General features: G+C 46.4%; 3 protein-coding genes across 9 annotated transcripts in view; 1 reads left to right on the top strand and 2 right to left on the bottom strand.

The window, feature by feature from the left end:
- Nucleotides 1-894, bottom strand: part of ZFYVE26 (zinc finger FYVE-type containing 26) — a 50,005-nt gene extending 49,111 nt beyond the window's left edge. For all 6 annotated transcript variants that reach the window (XR_012650768.1, XM_075030439.1, XM_075030440.1 and 3 more), the window contains exons 1-2: nucleotides 801-894; nucleotides 215-427 (exon numbers count right to left, since the gene is read on the bottom strand). Coding sequence is in view for 5 of the 6 variants with exons in the window: in XM_075030439.1 (XP_074886540.1) it covers nucleotides 215-405 (191 nt within the window). In the remaining variant the exon portion in view is untranslated. The remainder of the gene's footprint in view (nucleotides 1-214; nucleotides 428-800) is intronic.
- On the top strand, nucleotides 269-6,537 carry LOC142032170 (galectin-related protein A-like). Of its 2 annotated transcripts, none has more exons than XM_075030446.1 (5): nucleotides 269-422; nucleotides 4,241-4,329; nucleotides 5,102-5,276; nucleotides 5,641-5,825; nucleotides 6,352-6,537. In XM_075030446.1, exons 2-4 carry the CDS (start codon nucleotides 4,286-4,288, stop codon nucleotides 5,782-5,784), a joined length of 363 nt encoding a protein of 120 aa, XP_074886547.1. In that variant the 5' UTR covers nucleotides 269-422; nucleotides 4,241-4,285; the 3' UTR covers nucleotides 5,785-5,825; nucleotides 6,352-6,537. The 2 variants fall into 2 exon arrangements, with proteins under 2 accessions (XP_074886547.1, XP_074886546.1); XM_075030445.1 differs by lacking the exon at nucleotides 269-422 and adding an exon at nucleotides 1,653-1,891 and having other exon boundaries at nucleotides 6,352-6,535.
- Nucleotides 6,538-6,585: 48 nt separating this feature from the next.
- On the bottom strand, nucleotides 6,586-17,932 carry PLEK2 (pleckstrin 2). Its single transcript, XM_075030444.1, has 9 exons — nucleotides 17,749-17,932; nucleotides 14,936-15,100; nucleotides 13,787-13,968; nucleotides 12,964-13,055; nucleotides 12,443-12,630; nucleotides 11,823-11,924; nucleotides 10,399-10,482; nucleotides 9,162-9,240; nucleotides 6,586-8,121 (listed from the first exon to the last, which is right to left on the bottom strand). Exons 1-9 carry the CDS (start codon nucleotides 17,866-17,868, stop codon nucleotides 7,994-7,996), a joined length of 1,140 nt encoding a protein of 379 aa, XP_074886545.1. The 5' UTR covers nucleotides 17,869-17,932; the 3' UTR covers nucleotides 6,586-7,993.
- Nucleotides 17,933-18,732: the final 800 nt, after the last annotated feature.

The raw sequence follows: 18,732 nt of genomic DNA, 5'->3' as shown, positions 1-18,732 counted from the left end.
TTATCCCAGTGGACTGGGCAGCCTGCTAAGTGCTCGGGCAGTGATAAGATGTCAACATTGAGATAACAGCACATCTAGACACATCCAGGACACCTCAGCACGGAAGCAAGTGTTGATTCCCAGATTCTAGCCGCATCCCACAGTCACCGCTAAACTAATTGCTCCTCCTCACTTCACACTCAAGCCTACTGAACCAAAACAGTACCTTACTTACCTTACGCCCACAGGACAAGCAACCAGAGCCTGAAGAATTGCTTCCACCTTCTCAGGGCCATCCCCGTGCCACTGGCTGAGCTGGGGCACACAGGCCTGCGCAAGCTCCCAGTCTCCGCGCCGTACGCACTCGCAGAAAAACCCAAAGAGCCGCTCCAGAGAAACCGCTTCTTCGTTTCCAAAAGAATGCATCTTCCCGGGACGAGCAGGTGACCTGGGGCAGGGTGACACACGCGAAGGATCCTGCCGTGAGGGCGCGCTGGGGCACCACCCGCCCGGGACGGGGACAGGCGGAGAGCCAAGGCCTGGCTGCAGGGGGCTTCTTCCCACAGGGGCGGGGGGGTAAGGCGCCCACAGGCACCGCGGGCCGCCACCGCGGCTGCCGCTCGGCCGTGCCCGCGCCGCCCGGGGGAGCCCGGGCGGCGGGATGCTCCCGCCGCTCCCCACCGCCGTACGAGCCCCCGCTTCTGCCGCGCGTTCTGCCGCGCACCCGCCCGCGGCCTCGCCCTCCTCCGCAAGGTCCGGCCCGGCCCGGCCCGGCCCGGCCCGGCGGCCCCCGGGTCCCGTCCTGGCGCGGTCCGCGTTACCTGACGGGGCAGGAGGCGGCCAGCCCGGCGGCGCTGAGCTCTACTGCACCGCCCCGGCAACGCCAGTCCTCGCCGCCGCCATCTTGGGCGCCGCCTCAGCTGACCGCGCCGCCGGGCGTGCACGCGGGCAGACGCCCGCCCATTGGGCGAGCGGGAGCAGAATGTAAATAAACCGCCATTTTCCTCTGGGGCGCCCGACGCCGCCTCGGGAACCCCGGCAGCGCAAGCCCCGCCCTCCCCGCTAACCACGCCCGTCTCCGCCCACCGGCACGCCCCGCGGCCTCCTCCTACCGCACCCCAGCTCCGCCCCGTGCTCGGGTCTCTCGTGGTTCTGATTGGCTTCCGCCCGAAGCTCCGCCCCCTGGCGCGCAGTGGGACCGCCCCCCTGCAGCGCCTCTCCGCGGCGTGCGTGAGCGGGAGTGGGGCCGGGGGGAGGCTGTATGGACGTGTGTTATATACAGCTACATACACACATAGAGAGAGAGGGGTATCATATAGGGATATATACATACGTGTGTGTGTGTGTGTTAATCCTTGTACATGTGTATAACCCTATAGGTATACTTCACTCTATATATGTAGGTCTGTATAGGGATATAAGTTCTATACATATTTACCCCTTTGAGAGAGGACAGAAATGGCATAAAAAAAATAAATGACATGTTATTTATATCTATGGCACGTGCAGATACAGTGTGTTATGCACAGACATAATTTCAAATACTTCCATAATAATGTGTCGGTGTAGATACAAATACAGCTACAGGCACCAGCTTGCCAGGCAGTCCTGTGCGGGGCTGCGGGGGCCTGCCCACCCTTGCAGTCGCCCTGCCCTCGCACCCACACCGGCCGTGTTATTTGTGAGCTTCCCCCAGTGGGACGAGGCGCAGAGGGCCGTGACTCAGCTGCTCGGCTGGGTGGTGTCCAGCCGGTGTTTGGCAGAGATAAGCCCCCCCGATATCCTCCCTTTATTCCGGGCTTTTTTGTTTGCTTTTGTCCTAACACACAAAACAAAAACTCTTCCGAGGACTGCGCGGTGGAGGCAAGTGTAAGAGGGCAGAGCGGTGATGACAGAGGAGAGGTGTCCCAAAGTAAGTGACCGAGTGAGTCCCCAGGGCTCCTGAACGGAAAATACGGGAAGGGGGCTATGTCTGTGTGCACGTGCTGGGACCCACCGATGAGCCACATAAGATGCTGCAGGAATTTGTACCATTACCTCCTACGGTATCCTGAGCGTTCACCTGTCCTGTCAACTCAATGTCGGCAGAGAAACGGTGCGTGGGTAGTCATGCCTCTGAACTTCAGCCACTCTGGACGAGCTGTAAATGTTGAAACCGTGTGGTCGTCGTTTGATCTATTCAGTTCTGATTCCTTGTGCCTTTAATGATGGTGCTTACCACGGTGCAGCTCTGTGCAAGCAATTTCTCAACGTGGACTTTCAATTTGGGATATTATTTTGTATCTGTCTCTTGTGTAGGCAAGGAAGGAGCTTTAGTGGGACACAGGACCTATGAGGATGAAGTTCATTTAGCCTGGGATCTTTTATGCTTATTACCCACTCTCTAATTGCTTTATCCAGTTTAAAGTATCTCCTTACAGTCAGACTACTTACTTGAGGAGCTGCTCCCTCACATAAGACATCTCAGGCGGTTGGCGCTTTTCTGTTGTTACAAAGTTCAAAACATACCTACTAGAGTCACCTGCCCACTTCTGCAAGGGTAAATGGACATTATTATCAACCAGCAGTAGTGCTGTCATTTTTTAAGGTACTTTTAAATTAATTTCTTCCAACATTGGCTTTGTTAGGAATTAGAGGTTCATTAATATATCTGTGAAGCTGTAAAGGTGGATGGATGTAAGTATTAAGGTGGGAAAATAAATTGTATAAGGTCATCTTAGCAGAAAATATAACTAGTATATTGAAATTAGGAAATGGAGTATAGGCAAAACATTTTTCATCTTGAATTTGTGTTTCCATTAAGCAAGCTGGCATTCAATAATTTGAAAAGCTAACATTGGTTATATTTTCCAAAATTTAGAAATACGTATGAAATACCCATAGCAACTTACACTTGAATGGAAGCTCGTTTGCTGTCAACAGAAGTCTGTGGGTTTCCATGCTGATGTAGTGCTTCTCATAGTCAAAATACTAAACCATACATATATTGTGCAGGTCGTCTAGCAAAAAATGTCTGCATTTTTACCTTGGAACACTGGAATGATAAAATGCTTTTTATCTAAAATAGGGTCTGCTATGCATTGCCTTGGAATATTATCAGTGTTACGCAAATTGCTAATAACACTTTGTGGTTATAGCAGCTTCTTACTAAGTGAATCTGCACAGGGAGCGATTACATGCTACACTGTGGTACTCTGGCGTTTACATTTTAAAGCCATTTCTGAAACTGAAGTCTCAAAATGTCCCTATCGCTTGTTTCCAAGCTCTCTCTCTTATTTTTCCATGTCAACTATTGCCTGTATTAGTTTCTCCACTGAGTGTCAAAACTGTCAGAGAATTACTTGTAGCAAGTAAATGTAGCTCTGATCTTTGGGTGGAGTTTGCAACTACAGGTCTCTGTGGTCGGGACAAAAGTAGATCCACCGAGAAGCCATTATCTGGCTTTGAAAAAGTGATGGGGACAAGCGTGACTGGGATCAGCTGTGAAAACACGGTTGCGTTTCTGTCAGCATGCAGTGGCGGGGCAGCATCTACGCTAGCTTTGTGCTCTTATGGCGGAGGACAGAGGCTACCTGGCCCCGTGTAAAGCCTGCTGGTGTCAAGTTAGCCTGCCGAAATCTGTTAATGACTTTGAGCTGGCAGAGTAAGTTCACACGGAGTCTGCGCTCTGCGTCATGCTGCCACAGAGCTTTTGATCTGCTGCATGGAGCGCTGCAACCAGATCTGTTGTGTCGTTAGACCACCGCAGCCGTCGCTGGCCCGTCCCAGGTGTGTCAGCTGCCTGGGTCCTGTCACTCGCGAGATGTGTGGGTCACCGCGGCGCCTGCAGTACCTGCTCTGGTCTTGGGGACTGGTGTCAGTCACCCGAAGTCAGTGGTGGCTGCTCCCAGAGCCACCTGAGGCACGTCGTCAGGGCCATCAGTCACACATATCCGTCAGGGAGAGCACCGACAGCGGCCACTCCTCTTACTGACGGCGGTTTGGGTCAGAAACTGCCCACCGGAGCCGGCAGTCCTGTCAGGCAGCCGACACCTCGTTACCAGTCATTTGGTTATGGTGGCCCTCTCGCTCGCCTCAGATACCAGCACCGACAGAATTTGTATCAAATGTGCAGGAAGTACTTTAGGCTGGAATTATTTTTATTAAGTTCTTTTGTACATGTAAAAATAAAATCAAGTTATATGAGGTAACCAAAGCAGCTGTTAAAACTGGTTTACCCACAGCATGACCTACTGCAGCACATTTTCACTGTTCCCCGCAGGTGGAGCAGTATGTTGGTGAAATTAAAGGTGGCCTGAGACCAGCCATGAAACTCACGGTCATAGGAATGGTACACTCAAACCCCAAGAGGTAGGTGAAGGGGCTGGTGGGGGCTTCACCCTGTCATACATGCTCCTACCTGTCTTCTAAATTCGAAAGATTTCTTGAGGGTCTGTGCTCTTTGGAGGAAGAAAGTCAAACAGATTCATAACTTACGGCTTGCTTTAACTTTCCTGCTCTTAGACCGGCATAAAAAGGGCAAGAAAGAATTCACTGTTCAGCCTTTCTGACTGCCCTGTCAGGATTTTCTACTCCTTGCCCTTATCTAATGTGAACCAGAGGGGGCACACAACTGGCATTTCTCCTCCAAGAAGAGGTGGAATTCTGAACCTGCATCTTGGTTGTCTGCTGCAGGCTGGAATCAACACCATTTAAAAATCAGTGGTTTTGGCACAGGAGGTGCAGGTTCATTGCTGTGTTTAACCTGGGTGACAGCAACTAAGCTTACCATTACACTTTTTTGCATCTACAGTGATCAACTCCAGTGCTTCCACTGGTGAAGATTTTGCCATAACCTTTTTTAGGACACAAATTAGAATTGGCTCATGCACAAATGTTGGTTTGATTTCAGTCACAAGAGAGGGAAAGCAACATCAGAAGTCACTAGCATCCTACTGGAAACTGGAGGAGAAACAAAGACAAGCCTGTTCTCATCCCTTTCTGTAGCTTCTAAGCCTGTAGAAGTCCCGTGTTTCAGTCTAACAAGGAATCAATGGCTGTCTGTAGTCTTTATAGGCATCTGCCGTGTTCACCATGTCCTTTCACATTTCTGAAAGTCCCAGTCATTTAATTGTTTTTTCAGCTTTTCAGTGACTCTGCTCTGTGATCCAGTGGATGCAAACAAAGATGTTGGGCTGTTATTTACAGTTAACTTTAGTGACAAATCCATCACCCGAAATGCACGAATTGCTGGGAAATGGGGAAGAGAAGAGAAGACTATTCCCTACTTCCCATTTACAGCAGGCGACACGTTTAAGGTAATTTTGGGGTTACTATGAATAGGGTGGAGAAAAGGAGGGGAAAAAGGCTGAAAGCTACATACATGACCACAGCTAACTATTGACATTGCCAGGTTAACTAGTCTAGTATGGCACAGAGAGCAACAGTTCAAGCCCCAGTGGGAGAGATCCATTCCTTTCTCTAGTCTTAGTGAGAGAACTCACTACAAGGAGCTTTACAGTATCATCTCAGCAGAGGGTAGGTTATTTATTAGGGGCATTTCAGAAGAACTGGTAGACTTTGTGCTGCACTATCACCATCACATGGGGTTCTAAGTCCCTGCTGGTGAAATCAGCTCTGCTGCTGATCTCTAACAGCCTCCCCTGTCCTTTTCCATTGCAGATGGAGCTTTTGTGTGAACACCAGCAAATACGAGTCTTGCTTGATGGACGGCAGCTCTGTGACTTCACTCACCGCATTCAGCCCCTGAACTTGGTGAAAGCTTTGCAGATCTCAGGGGACATCAAGCTTACCAAAGTGGCTTGAAAAAAAGGAGGCCACAATGGCACCACGGGACAGAGGCAAATGTACTTTCTCCTGTCTGAGAAATGTTTTATCATTTTCCCCTGGCTGGTTCTGGAGAGTGGGAACTGTATCGTTTCAATTTGCTGATGTGTTTAAAATATACACCTTTTTTTCCTCATACACACTCAGCAATCGCAGAGCTATGGCTGCTCCAGGTAAATCAGAGAGCCTTTGCTGAGATACTCTTTTGGCCTCCCAAACTACAAGATTTATGATGCTATGCAGTATCTCACATCCTCATGGTCCCCTAACACCCCAGGCATGCCAGCTGCTGGAGCTCAGTCCTCTGTGGTGGGGTGGCTGTTACCCTTGTGACTAGAACTGGGCAGTATGCAGGTGGTGGGACTGAGAAAAGAGAAGCAGGAGATTTTCTTACAAGTGAATAAGGGAGTCTGGTGGGCCCCAGCAAGGGTCATGTTATCAGGAGAGAATTGCTTTTCCTGGAAGCTCTGCTCAGTCAGCACAATGCCATCTGTGCTTCCCAGTACAGAACAATAAATGCCTTACCAGCATCCCTCTCTCTTGCAGGTAGTGTTCTCGTGAATTGAAAGGTTTCAACAGCTGTGGACTTCACAGTCTTCTCTGGACCAGTCCTAGGAAATGGTATCTGTAGCTGAAACCGCATTGCCCATTTTTGTATCTAATTAAAACTGCATCTTTGCTGGCAAACTTCTTTACCAGCTCTATTAAATATTTGAATGCATGTGAGTGTTGTGCTGTTATTTCATTGCTGTAGATTTACAAAAAAGTCCTAAACACATGGCTATTCTAATACATATATAAGCATATATCATAGCTGCTGCCTTTGGCTCTGTCCGGTTGGTTATAACGCAAGATGAAGGGGAAAGTCTCCAGATGAAGAGACCTTTTTTCAGCACATAACTCAGAGAACAAAAAGATCTGCAAGGAGGTGGTTCTGTGGGTAGAGAGCTATCAAATTCCTCTGTGACTTCAGGGAAGATATATAACATGCTGTCTTCAGAGGGCTTTTGGAGGCTCTGCAGAATCTGGCTGTCAGATAAAGGTACTCAGATAACACAAGGAATTTTATTGAAATAGTATATCAGCAGGCTGGACTGGTGTTTTAATCATCTCATACATTCTATCCTATCCTCTGGTGTTGTGGAGAATGTCTCAGTTTCTGTATAAATCTAAATTTACAGTGTATGAAACCTTTATTTTCATATACTCAAACTGCCCTCTGAGAAAAATTGTGTCTAAAGAGCACAGGAGATTGAAATGCACTGCATTTTTTTTTTATATGTAATGATATCAAAGTCAAGTTTACTAGGCAAATAGTGGAAAAATTTAATGGCTTAAAATAGAAAAAGCAATAGTCAGAACTGCTGTTAGAGTTCTCAGTCCCAATGGTACTCCACATAAATGGACTTAACGGTGATAATCAGGAGGAAATGTCTTGCTTTTATGGCTGAGTGATTTCTTCCAGTATATTCAGCACCAGCAATTGTCTGGAATAACTGCTGCTGGTCTGATTTGATACTCAGGAGATCCTGTACTGCTATGGGCCATTACCAGCACAAGAATAATCTGTATACTGGAGAGGACGATCCTTTGGTCTTTTCCAGCCTAACAGAGAACCAAATGGTAGAGCAGATGGATGGACAGACAGACCCCTGGTTTGTTTTGCAATAGTGATTTTCCTGGCAGCTGGGTTGTGGCTTAGCACAAGACTCTTGTGGTATACCAAGAAACGCAGCCTCAGACACCAGGACCTTTCATGACTTTGATTCAGCCAGTCTTAACTAATTAAGTTTATGAGCCCCTTTATAAAGGGGAAAGGAGCAAGATATTTCTGCTTTAGGATAAAGCACAACCTGGATCTGTCAGATATAGACTGAATACTTGCACAAAAGAATTCTTTTCTTCCATCTTGGAATATTATATCTCATTGTTCCTTTGTAAAGCCCCATTTGTCTGTATCCACCTGTTGTCTTTTTTCTCTTGGTTAGATCGTTCTTGGTGGGGAATTATTCTGGATCTACATGACTCCTGGGCACCTAGGATACTGGTCTGCTAGGAATTGCTAGGTGCTATGGCAATACAAATAACAAAAAGAGACTATCTAAGGTAAAAACAACACTCCCAGACAATGAGAGCAGGAAACTTGCTCACAAATGTGACTTGTCATTTGGCTTGGAGTCCACCTTACTCATGTCAGTGGTTTGATTGCCTCAATCCACTGTGCTCGCTCTGCCTTGGAGCTGGCCTGAATATAATAATGAATGTCATTTTTGGTGATGATTTTGAAGAGGTTGCCTTGCACATTGCCCTTCACTCCTGCAAAGAAAAAAAATATGACAAATCAGGAAGGTGCACAGAGAAATGCTTTGTGGCAGATTTGAAGCTTCATAGGGAAGAATTTTAATTTAGTGAATTAGGGTATCAGACTTTTCCATTTCATTATGGATAAGACATGTAAAGATCTTGTGTCTTTGATTTCCCTTCTGCAAAATAAAGATATAGGACAGACACCCCTCACATAGGGTGTATGAACTACTGTGTACTATGCATCATATATAAAATAGCCACTGTTTAGATAGAGAATCCTACTTGAGTTATACAATGCAGGGATGAACTCCCTACCAGTTTGCGTGGTAGATTTGATTTGCTCCTCCCCACCTTCGGCTTTCTCTTAGCAAGGAGCTGTTGTGTTCATCATGACACCCAACCCTGGACCATATCTTTTTCAGACCCTGTCTTTTGTCTTTAGAAAGATGCTCCCTATTTGAGATCCACACGTTGTGCTTACTGTTATAAAATAAATTGCTTTAACAGCAGAAACGCTTATCTGTGTGGCTGAGGTTCTAGACAAATGCCTAAGCTAAGCATATTCACTAGCAGAACTGGTTTTTGTATTGCTGTCTTTGTGTCTCCCCTACATTTGGGTTCTAGCAGATCAAAAAGGAAAAGGTAATAGCATAAGCAGAGAGCACACACACAAGAGGGATGGCATCAGGGGATGCCTCAAGACTTTGAGTTAAACAACATCCAAAAAGAAGCCATTTCCTCTTTGTCTGTTAACTCTGGAATATTAAACAGTGTCTTAGGACTGTCTCAGAGGTCATCTGACTGAGAAAAGCCCATAAAAAGGGGAACACCCAAGATAAGTGGAAATACCACTAAAAAAATCCCCTCTGGTATGGGCAGCCCAGCAGTATGGGTTTTTTTTATGATATGCCCCTTCCCTTGCTTGCAAGGGGAGAGGAAGGACCAGCCCACTTGTGCACACAGACAGCCGTGCACACAAACCCACACCCAAAGACTGTATTGCTATGGCATAAATATGTATGTATGAAAGTTTAGAGGCTCGTGCTTACCTGCTGGGACTCCATTGTCCTCCAGAGCTGAGACAAGACAGCCACGAAGAGAAAACCCACCTACTGGCCTGTTTTCTTCCTGCAAAGAAAAAGGAAATGAGGCTTATCTGGAAAATATCATCATTAGAATAATTTCCCAGAGCACATCAATTATTATTATGAAGGTGGAGATGTAATACCAGTCTTTCCAGATATAAAACATCCATGTCACAAGAGAAGTCGACTAGGACAAGTAATTAAATGAATTACTATGTTGTTTCAGTCTCAGATGTTTCTCTGATGTAGCTGGGAATGGTGGAGATCAATTAAAAGCACAAGGGTAGGCTAACAATCACATTTCAAACTTATGTATAGTCTTATCAGTAACAACCCATATTAAAAATATATATATATTTCTGCAAGTTTTTCACTTGCTGCTTTTCACTGAGACTGTATGGGAAAAATTTGACTCTTTCCACTAGTAGGCTGGTTCTCTTGTCTGATCTACAGGTTCTGCACTTTGAGTTTATAGCATTGCAAGGGTGAGTTGCAGCACAAAAAACCCCACAAAGAAACAGACAACAAAAAATGAACCAGCTTCATAAGCTCTTTTCACTGTTATGTTGTTTGTGTTTTCTTTAAAAGTCACATAAAGCATTTCTGTACACGTTCTTTTAGCAACCTGTTGGGCTTTGTGGTACCCTATGCATCTGGGGCTGATGGATCCACATGCCATTCTGGGTTGCTCAGATTGATTATTATATCCATGAAGATAAATTTTACTATTCCCTGAGCAAGTTTAAAACTGAGTAGCAGAAATTCCTATAAATACTTTGGCATCAAGGAAACCCTATTCAATGTTGGAATAAGAATGTAAAAAATCCCCATAGCATTATGACCCTCAAGTGGTGGGATGTCAGCCCAGAAAGATCACAGCGCAGGAAGAATCCCTGCAGGAGCATGGTCCCAGACTGTGTGGGTACAGCAAAAAACCAGTCCCAAGAAGACTTCTGCCCTTCGGCTAAGGAAAAGGAATCTCACTGCAGAAAAGACGGGAGGGAAGGTGCAGGGACAGAAAATCCCTGCAAGGGACAACCTCCCAGGGTAAGGCAAGAGAGGTCTTATTCCCCAGGAAATGGATAGACGAACCTGAAAGGAGATTTGGGTGAGAGAAGTATTTACAGCATAATTGTATTTTCGTTATAATGTTTAGGTCTGTAAGAGGATTTCTGGGGGTAGTAACTCCCCACTCACATACCTTAGTGGGGTCATAGTAGTGCAAAAAAGCAGGATCAGCTCTCAAAACAAACCTCCTCACCTTCCAGTTTTTCCTCTTGTGGCCCTGCAAAACAGAATAACTAAAGTTACCACCAGTAAATATCTCCTGAAATGGCCATTTTCCTGCAGGCTGTAGGGGAGACCTAAACAGGTACTGAAAAAAAAGAGGTTTTGGAGCCAACAGAGAAAAATCTTTTCTGACATCTCGGTAACTCCCAGGATTTTCTGTTTAACATCTTTCTTCATACATTGATAATTCCTTCCTCTCTCCCTTCCTTGTGCTGAGAACCAAGAAAGCAGAGTGACAGGACCGAGTGATTATATCACTGATTCCTGTTCTTAATTTCAGATTAAATATAGGTCTTGGATTAAAACCCCATGCTGTGCATGTTCTGAGGGATTATGTCAGGTCCTTCTGCAGCTCTTCACTCTTTCGCCCCGGTCCTCTCAGCTGCTGACAGTGCAGGACAGCACCGCAAGCCCGTGCCAGGCCCCGAGAGCATCATCCCCCCTCCTGGAGGTTTGGTGCTGGGGCTCAGGGCCAGCCTCGGGCTGGGGCTGCTGGGGGCTGCCCCTTACTGCTGCTGGCCATGGGAAGAGGCTTCTGGGCAGCTCCTGGCACCCAGCGGTCCGCCAACCCTCGCTGCGCCCTGGCAGCTGGAGGAACGAGGGTTGGGGAGCATCTGATGATCCAATTTGCACAACACTAAAATCACGGCTCAGGGTACAAAGCTCCAGAGTAGAAAGGGGCCATGCGGTGCAGGTAGGGTTCTTTCTGTCTGCAGGTGGCTGCATTATGCTTTGAAACAGCGTGATTGATCCTCATCTTGTTCGTAGCAAGGGCCAGAAACTAAATCTCGCAGATTAAGGGTGGAATCCTGTAAACAATTACTGCCAACAGGTAACTGTGCCCAAAGAAAACAGGTCTCACCACCAGCACAGCGTCCACGTGTACATGAGTGACTGTCCACAGGTAAATGTCCACTTCATGCAAAAATCAATCTACTCGGCTTTGAAATTTGTCTGTGGCCAGCAGAACATCATAGCTGCTCACACAACCTGGGTGGGATAGGTTAAACCAGAGGAACAGTGGATCTGCTTGGAAGTGAATGTAACACCCCTGGTGGGATTTGGAGTTTGTGTGGGACTTTTGCTTTTGATACTATTTTATACCTTTCAGTGTACACTCAATATATACAGAATATCCAATTAATCCTGCCTGAGCAGCAAGTTCCATAGCTCACTTTTTCTTTATAACTCGATATTCTTCACCACACGATCTCTGATAGTAGTACTGACAGGCACATTAGCTCTGCTGGCCCTGCTAGTATAAATCTTCTCTAGGAAGCCCTAAGAGTTGTCATTTTTCTTGTTTCCCAGTGAAGGTGCAAAGACTGTATTTACCTGTTTCACTAAGAATCCTTGCTTCACAATTGTGCCTCTTAATTCAGAGATGTTAAATTGTAGCTCTTCCTTGGAACTGCTCTTTTTCTTACTGCTCTCAGCCTGCAAATAGGGAAAAGATGGTTCCACTTTTCTTTTTAACCTAAACACACTTTTAAGTACAAAGTTCTGCATTTTATTTTCCTTGAGCTGTTTTTAGCTCATATTTCCCAAGCAAATTCTATTCCGCAGCGCTGCTGCTCAGCTTTGTATGTCCAAGATTTACAAGCAACAAATTACAGCTGTAAAGCCTACATACGCACAGTGGCCTTGAGTTTTAGCATAACTACAGCACGGCCTCCGTTAAATGCAGACACAGCACTGCACTCAAGGGACACACCCCTTTTCATGCCTAATTAGGTAATTTGTAGATCCGGCCATATCCGTGTAGGTGTTTGTCTGCAGCAAAAGTGCAAATGTTAGTACTACTAAAAGCCTAGAGCTGCTCCTTCTATGTTTGCTTTCGTAGCCTGCATGTTTCACCTCTGGTTGCACGCTGTGCGCGTCCCCTTTACCACAGCCCCAAACCAAGCGTGTGACGAGGGGCAGAGGAGGTGCCTCTTGGCAGCTGCATCACTTACAAACATGTACAGCGCGGTGGAGTCGTCGAGGAACTGCTCAGACAGGTCGCTGTAGCGTGTGGCCTCAGTGCTGCGGGCCCCCACGGGCTTGATGAAGTTCTCCTCCATCAGCATGGATGCCAAGGTGACGGCCTCGAATCGTGACACAGCAAAGCTATTGGAGATGAGCCAGTCCACCAGGGCAGAACCTGCGGGGAGAAAGGCAGCTCTCATACCAAGACAACACGCTCTTCCAAGGCGAGAGAGATGGTCTCCTGCCACACAGGTCATCATTTGCTGAAACATTTTGGCACCACCACAAAGACTGTCAATGAAGTGCAAGGTTGACCAAAAGTGTGGGGTCCTACATGTGCTTCCATATATCCAAAGAGCAAGAGAGAAAGGTGGTGGAGAGCTTGGTTGCACCGCTACTTTCCACTGGGGCCCAACTGATCCCACCGTGAAGGCAGGACAGTAGCTCCCGTGCCTCTGCAACATGGCGTGTCAGATGTGAGGAAGCTCTTTGCCTGCAGTAGGTATACCTGTGAAGGTCTCTTTGTATCTGTTGCCTTGCTCCAAGTTGCGGGTCAGCTTAATTCCAGTACTGCTGTCACACATCCTCTCCACTATGTGGCTGTAAAAGAGAGTACAGGACAATGTTAGTAGAATAGAAAGACAGGCAGAAATTGCCACATACTTCCGTCAGTGCCTGGGATGTCCTCATGATTACCAACATAAAGATGGGAAACAGCCTAGATACCCCTCCAGAAGTTTTGTCCTAAGTACGGTATAGGAAAACTTTATTCTCCCAATAGCAGCACTAAACAAGCTGCCTCACAGAGTATCTTTCAATTTAAAGCACTTCAAACTGAGCTGTAGTCAGCTTCCATTTACCTTCTCAACACAAACCAAATTAATGCCATTTTTCTATTTCTTAATCAGTTCTCTGTTTCCTCTTATTTAACATGATGCACCCTAAAAATCCTAGTCTGGATTCCAGCTACCAGCTTTGAAAGCTCACCAACATGGCATAAACAACGTTATCGCCGAGTCTTTTCCTGACATCACATCTTCTGAGGTAATTCATCTCCCCATTGAGCACCTTTGCAGCTGACTAGGAAGGTCTTCAAGCCAGCAGTGAGGTGCCCATGCAGAACTCCCAAAAAATGATGGTCAAGAAAAAGCGCATTCCCATGCCCTGGCAAAAGTATCTGCAAACCTAGGGCAGAGCAGCCAGTTTAAAGGCTCCTGGCTACACAGGAGCAGATCTGTGCAGAGAGGATCTTCCCTTAACCCTCCACACACATCAGTTCAGGCGCTTTGCAAACTACAGCAATAGCAGGAGGAGAAACCATACACACTTACTGGAGGCTGATATTCTCTAGCAGTTTGAAAGAGTTCTTCATCCTGTGAAGCTCTTGTACTTGTACTGGGTGACCAGCATGAATAGCTCCAGTGATGTCCAAAGCCCAAGAGTCTCGCTCTTCCCTGGAGCAACATTCAAGGAAATAGTCTGTATTGGTTTTTGTCTTTAGTTTGATGAGTAGCTGTGGAGAAAGAAGTGCAAAGCAACAACATCATTTAGCTATTGTCCTCCACTTGCATTTTGCATCTTTAACCACTGGCCCAAGTGACATAAAGAAGTCTGATATGGCATCCCACCTGAGCAGTGCAGAGCAATTCTTGGCCAGAAGAATGCTGGGCACAACTCTGGGGTTTTTTGCTTCCCCCCACCTCAAATCCCTGGGGTTTCAGTTGCAAGCATGGTTTGCATGCACGGACCTTGTGGTACTTCAAAGAGAGCAGACCACCCAGATACTGGATTACATAGGAGTGTGCTGCTGACTATGGAGATTTTCACATCTAGATCTCTAGTTTCTCAACAACTACACACTCTCACTGGACTGAAACAGTCAGCAACTTCCAGAGTAATTTCCTTTCTGGTCCCACTCAGGGGAAGTCTGCATTGCCGCTACCCACGGGTGAGCGGAGAAGCGCAGGAGGCTCTTTCCCTTCCAGAGCCCTCTTGCTTGAAACTTTCCACAGCAGCAATGTCCCATCGGCAAAGGAAAAAGGAGTCTGACTTGGCTGCCCAGGAGCACCCCATGGAAACAGCCATGGTTTAAGGCAACTACCACAGATGAAAAGTTTCCCCTTTTTCCCATCCTCCTCAGATTTTATCGAGCTGTCCATGTCCTCTCTCCACACACAGCTGGGCTGATGCACTTGCATTTATTCTTGCCACTGTGTGTGGGGGGGTGGTTTTGGTGGTTTTTTTTTTGTTAATGGCTGTGACTCAAATTTGGGCACAGGGAACAGCAAAGACACAATGAGGGAGTTCTTTGCTTGTCCTGGTTACGTTGCTAATGGCAGCTTGCTTTTGGCTGGGCCTAATTCTGGAAATACCCCAGCGATATGGTTGCAGTAATCAAAAAAGTCAGGAGGAGAGGAAGATACTAGGGAGAAGTTAGGAAGTAAATGTCATTGAGAAGGGATACATTTTTCCAGTCATACCGGTCTGTTCTCATATTCCAGGCATGGACAAGTAATAGTGCAGCCATCCAAAAGGATCCTGCCCTTTGGAGAAGGCTCCTTCTTGCCTCCTTCAATTTTGTAATACAGCAGCTTATCCTGAAGCAGAACGAACCATCTTACTTTCCAGTTACGAACGATATGTCCCTAGAGGGGAAGAAATCCACATAGCTAACTTTAATACCAGCACTGAGAAATGACCATATTTTCTTTTGGGGGTTTGTGTGAAAATACCATAAACTAATAAGAAACTGTATGAAAAGATACACAAGAAGTCATCATGTTCTCCCTGAAATACACATTTTCAGTCACAAAATAGCACAGCTCCATCACTATAAAATCATGGAGCAATAGAAACATGCTTTGCTCTTTCTCCAGCAAGGACATCTTTGCTGGCAAGAATTGTTTGTTGCAAAATCTCACATGCATTATCTCAAAAGGCCATCATTTAGGTGCACACCTGCCCGCTGGTGGCACCAGGCAGGAACAGGGCTAAATCCAAAACGTGTGAAGGCTCTTGGAGACAAACTCCTCCTCCCCAGTCACACTGAGTGGTGTTGTATGTTTTGTCCTTTGTCATTTTGATGTGGCTGTAGGTGCCAAGTGGTTTTGAAAGTGCTTTGCTGGGTGAATTGACTTTTCCTTACATTCCCTCTTACTGCTAATGAGTGGTTTATTTCTATCCTACCTGTCTCCAATCTCCTGGGCTAAAACATTCCCTGTGCTGCTTTTTCCTGGAAAGTAAATAGGCTTTTTAACGGCAAAAGACAGAATGCAGGCTGCTGTCGAATGCCTCCTGACTTATACCAGAACACAGACAAAACCTCTTCTTTCCCCTCTGTAAACAGTCCCCGGCTCTCTTAAGTCCAGCTGTACAGGAGAGCAAACCCAGCGAGGGTTGGCACTGACAGGCTCCATCCTGACAGCCTCAGGACCAGCTTCGCAGGGCAGGGAGCTGACTTGCATTTCTACAGGCAATGGAGCATTACAGCCAACAGGCGAAGCACTGGGTAGAGAAGTTCTGACATCTGGGAGAGCGTGGGCATAGCTAGAAGAAAGGAACATGCAAAGTCCAGTTGTGGCAAGAATCAAAGCTCATTAATTCTCTATGAGTAAAGGGGAAAACCAGCAATTTCCAAGAAAAGGTGCGGTAATGAGTCTCTATAATCCAGGGCACTTTAGATTGAATGTCTCCCAGTCTATACTAAATACAATTTATCTAACTTGAGTTTGTTCTCTCCTTCCCTTTGCCTTCTTCAGTGTTTTTTTCACCTGTTGTAAAGTTCCTTAGCCATTTTTCCTGAGACTATGTTCTTTGCTATGAGTTTTTTCTTTCCTTCTTGGAGATTTCCTCTTTTTCAGAAGGTTGCCTTATCTTTTTTTCTTTATATTTACCTGACTTCCACACATTTACTTTTCATTTAGAATACATTACAATACATAATTAATTTATAATGCACTTAGATCATTTCCTTGCCTCTGCTGTCCTCTTAGGAAAGCTCTGTTTTCTTACCTGATCCCACTCCTTCCTCAATTTTTTCTCTGGATCCCTTGTTCCCGTCTCCCTGTTTCCTTTAGTCATCTTCTTTGTGGTCTCCTTCCTATCAAACTGTGTATCTTGGTGATGTTGTACGGACTGCTGGCAGTTACAGCTCCGTGTGCTGCCGATAACCTAATCCTCTCACATACTTGGTGCCTTGGCTCCCCATCCTGAATTCAGTAGTCGCTTAATTGCCACAAGATACAACCGTAGCCCAGAGAGGAGAGCAGGAGTTGGGACTGCTCTGCCCTCGCTGCAGGCAGGAGGATGAAGAACAGCTCAGGCTGTGCAGCCCTTCTCCGCATCGAGCATGGCTTCACGTGGCCAGCGGCTGGCTGGCCGACCGGCCAGAAGCCCTGCCAGGAGAGCTCCTGACCAGGATCACCTTCATGTTAGCGCCAGAAGCACTGCCACGTACTGTAGAAAAGCATTTCCTAAGGCGTGGCAAAGCTTTGAACCTTTGAATCACATTTTGTGTGTGCAGTCAGGGACCCTGTTAGTCATCGACACAGGGGCTTGGTACTTAAAGCAGCTTATGCCCCTTGCTAAGTTGCCCTCTTGTGTCCCAGCTAGGACTGACTTGGTCCTATAGAGAGAAACATTGGAAAAGCCAAAATCTGTGACACCATCTTTCAGCTCTTTTCTCCACATTTTGGCTAAAACTTTCTTACAGTGCAGCTTGAGGGGTGTGGAAGAAAGAAGTTATTTCAAACACATTTCTATGTTTTCATTGCTCTGATCCCCTTCAAAAAGGGTAGTCTGTTCTCCATCCTCTCATATGAAATGGGAAGCCCTGCTCAGCTGGGTCGCGAAAGGCAGCACAAACTATCTTAGGAGACTGTAAAAAAACACCTTCCCTCTCTCTGTCCTCCCACAGCCGCTTCCACTGCTGCCACATAGCCATTTGCCAGGTAGTTTTTTAACGTGCTGTTTGCAGAGGTGTGCCCTAGGTGCAGACATACTGGCTTTCTGATACCTAACTGAGTAATCCTGATAGCGAATTCATTTTCTTCTGGGTAAATGCCAGTGCAGGGAAACTTGAGGGAGGGTGGTGAACACCTGCAGTCCACGCAGCTCCCCCGGCAGGCATCTGCACAAACCTGGCGGACCTCCTTTCCTGGGAGCAGGCAGGAGCCCCCTCAAACCCAGCGCCCAACAGGCTGCCTTGCCATGAGCCCTGGCTCGATCCAGTCCCTGCTCAGGGGCTGCTTCCACGTTTGAGCAGATCCGCACGAAAGGGAACCGGAGCACTTACCCGTTTGACGAGGAAGCCCTCCTTCAGGACTCCAGTTGCTTCCTGCATCGTGGCCAGCAGGCAAGAGAGCCGAGCCCCCGCCACGAAGCGTCCGAGCCCTGGCAGCCTGTCCCTCTGCATGCAAGTTGTTTAAGAAAGCTCATTTTTCATTGCTACCCTCCTCCTCCAACGTGACGTACTCTCCCTTCCCTGTTTTTTTCTCCCTGTCTTCCTACCTATGAGACGTTAGTTAAAGAGCGAGCTGGCTCTGATACATTACCTGCCCTCTGGGAAGTAAAACAAAGGGAAGTCTAAAAAGGAGCTCAAAAGAATTTCACAGAACTTAGTATAGCAAAAACCCACCAGCCAGTATAAGCAGCCACATGATGACAAATCAGGTATTGCATGGGAGGGAGAAGCAGAATTATAAAATTGCATCCCTCAAAACTTCAGACTAATCAACTCTACTGCTTAAAATTTCTCATCTAATAAACACGTCATAGGGGTTCTACACATCACAACACCTTAAGTGTAACTTATAGAATATTACAATTACAAGGAGACTTTTACAGACCTTAAAATAATTTATTCTGCTAGAAAATTATTTTATTGAAGAAGCCCCAAAGCACCTAAAAGCCCACTCTACTTTCAGTGTCTTCTGGGCATATAAACCAAGATTCTCAGATAAGCAACTATTTGGGCTTTCAGTAAAGCAGGCTGGTCATTGAACACCGTGCAGTGACCTCTTGTAACTCCCAAGCACCTCTGAAACAGAGTGCCTTTTTTGTATCTGAATACGAACTTACTTAGATGTTTATTGCATTTTTTAAGACTTGGGCCATAATAAATTTGTTTGATAGATTTATCAACTCTTGTCCTGATGAAATAAGCCAACATTACTATTTCAGACAGCACTGCTGTTCAGAATTGTCTTTGCTGTACTGTTAGCATTCCCCAACTTGTACTAAAACTAAGGTGATATATGTGGGCAGAGCTAGGGACTGT

The sequence above is a fragment of the Buteo buteo genome, chromosome 6 (genome assembly GCF_964188355.1).
Source record: "Buteo buteo chromosome 6, bButBut1.hap1.1, whole genome shotgun sequence".
In the NCBI taxonomy this organism is placed as follows: domain Eukaryota; kingdom Metazoa; phylum Chordata; class Aves; order Accipitriformes; family Accipitridae; genus Buteo; species Buteo buteo.
Note: the sequence above shows the minus strand (reverse complement) of the source record. Positions and strands in the feature narration are given on the sequence as shown.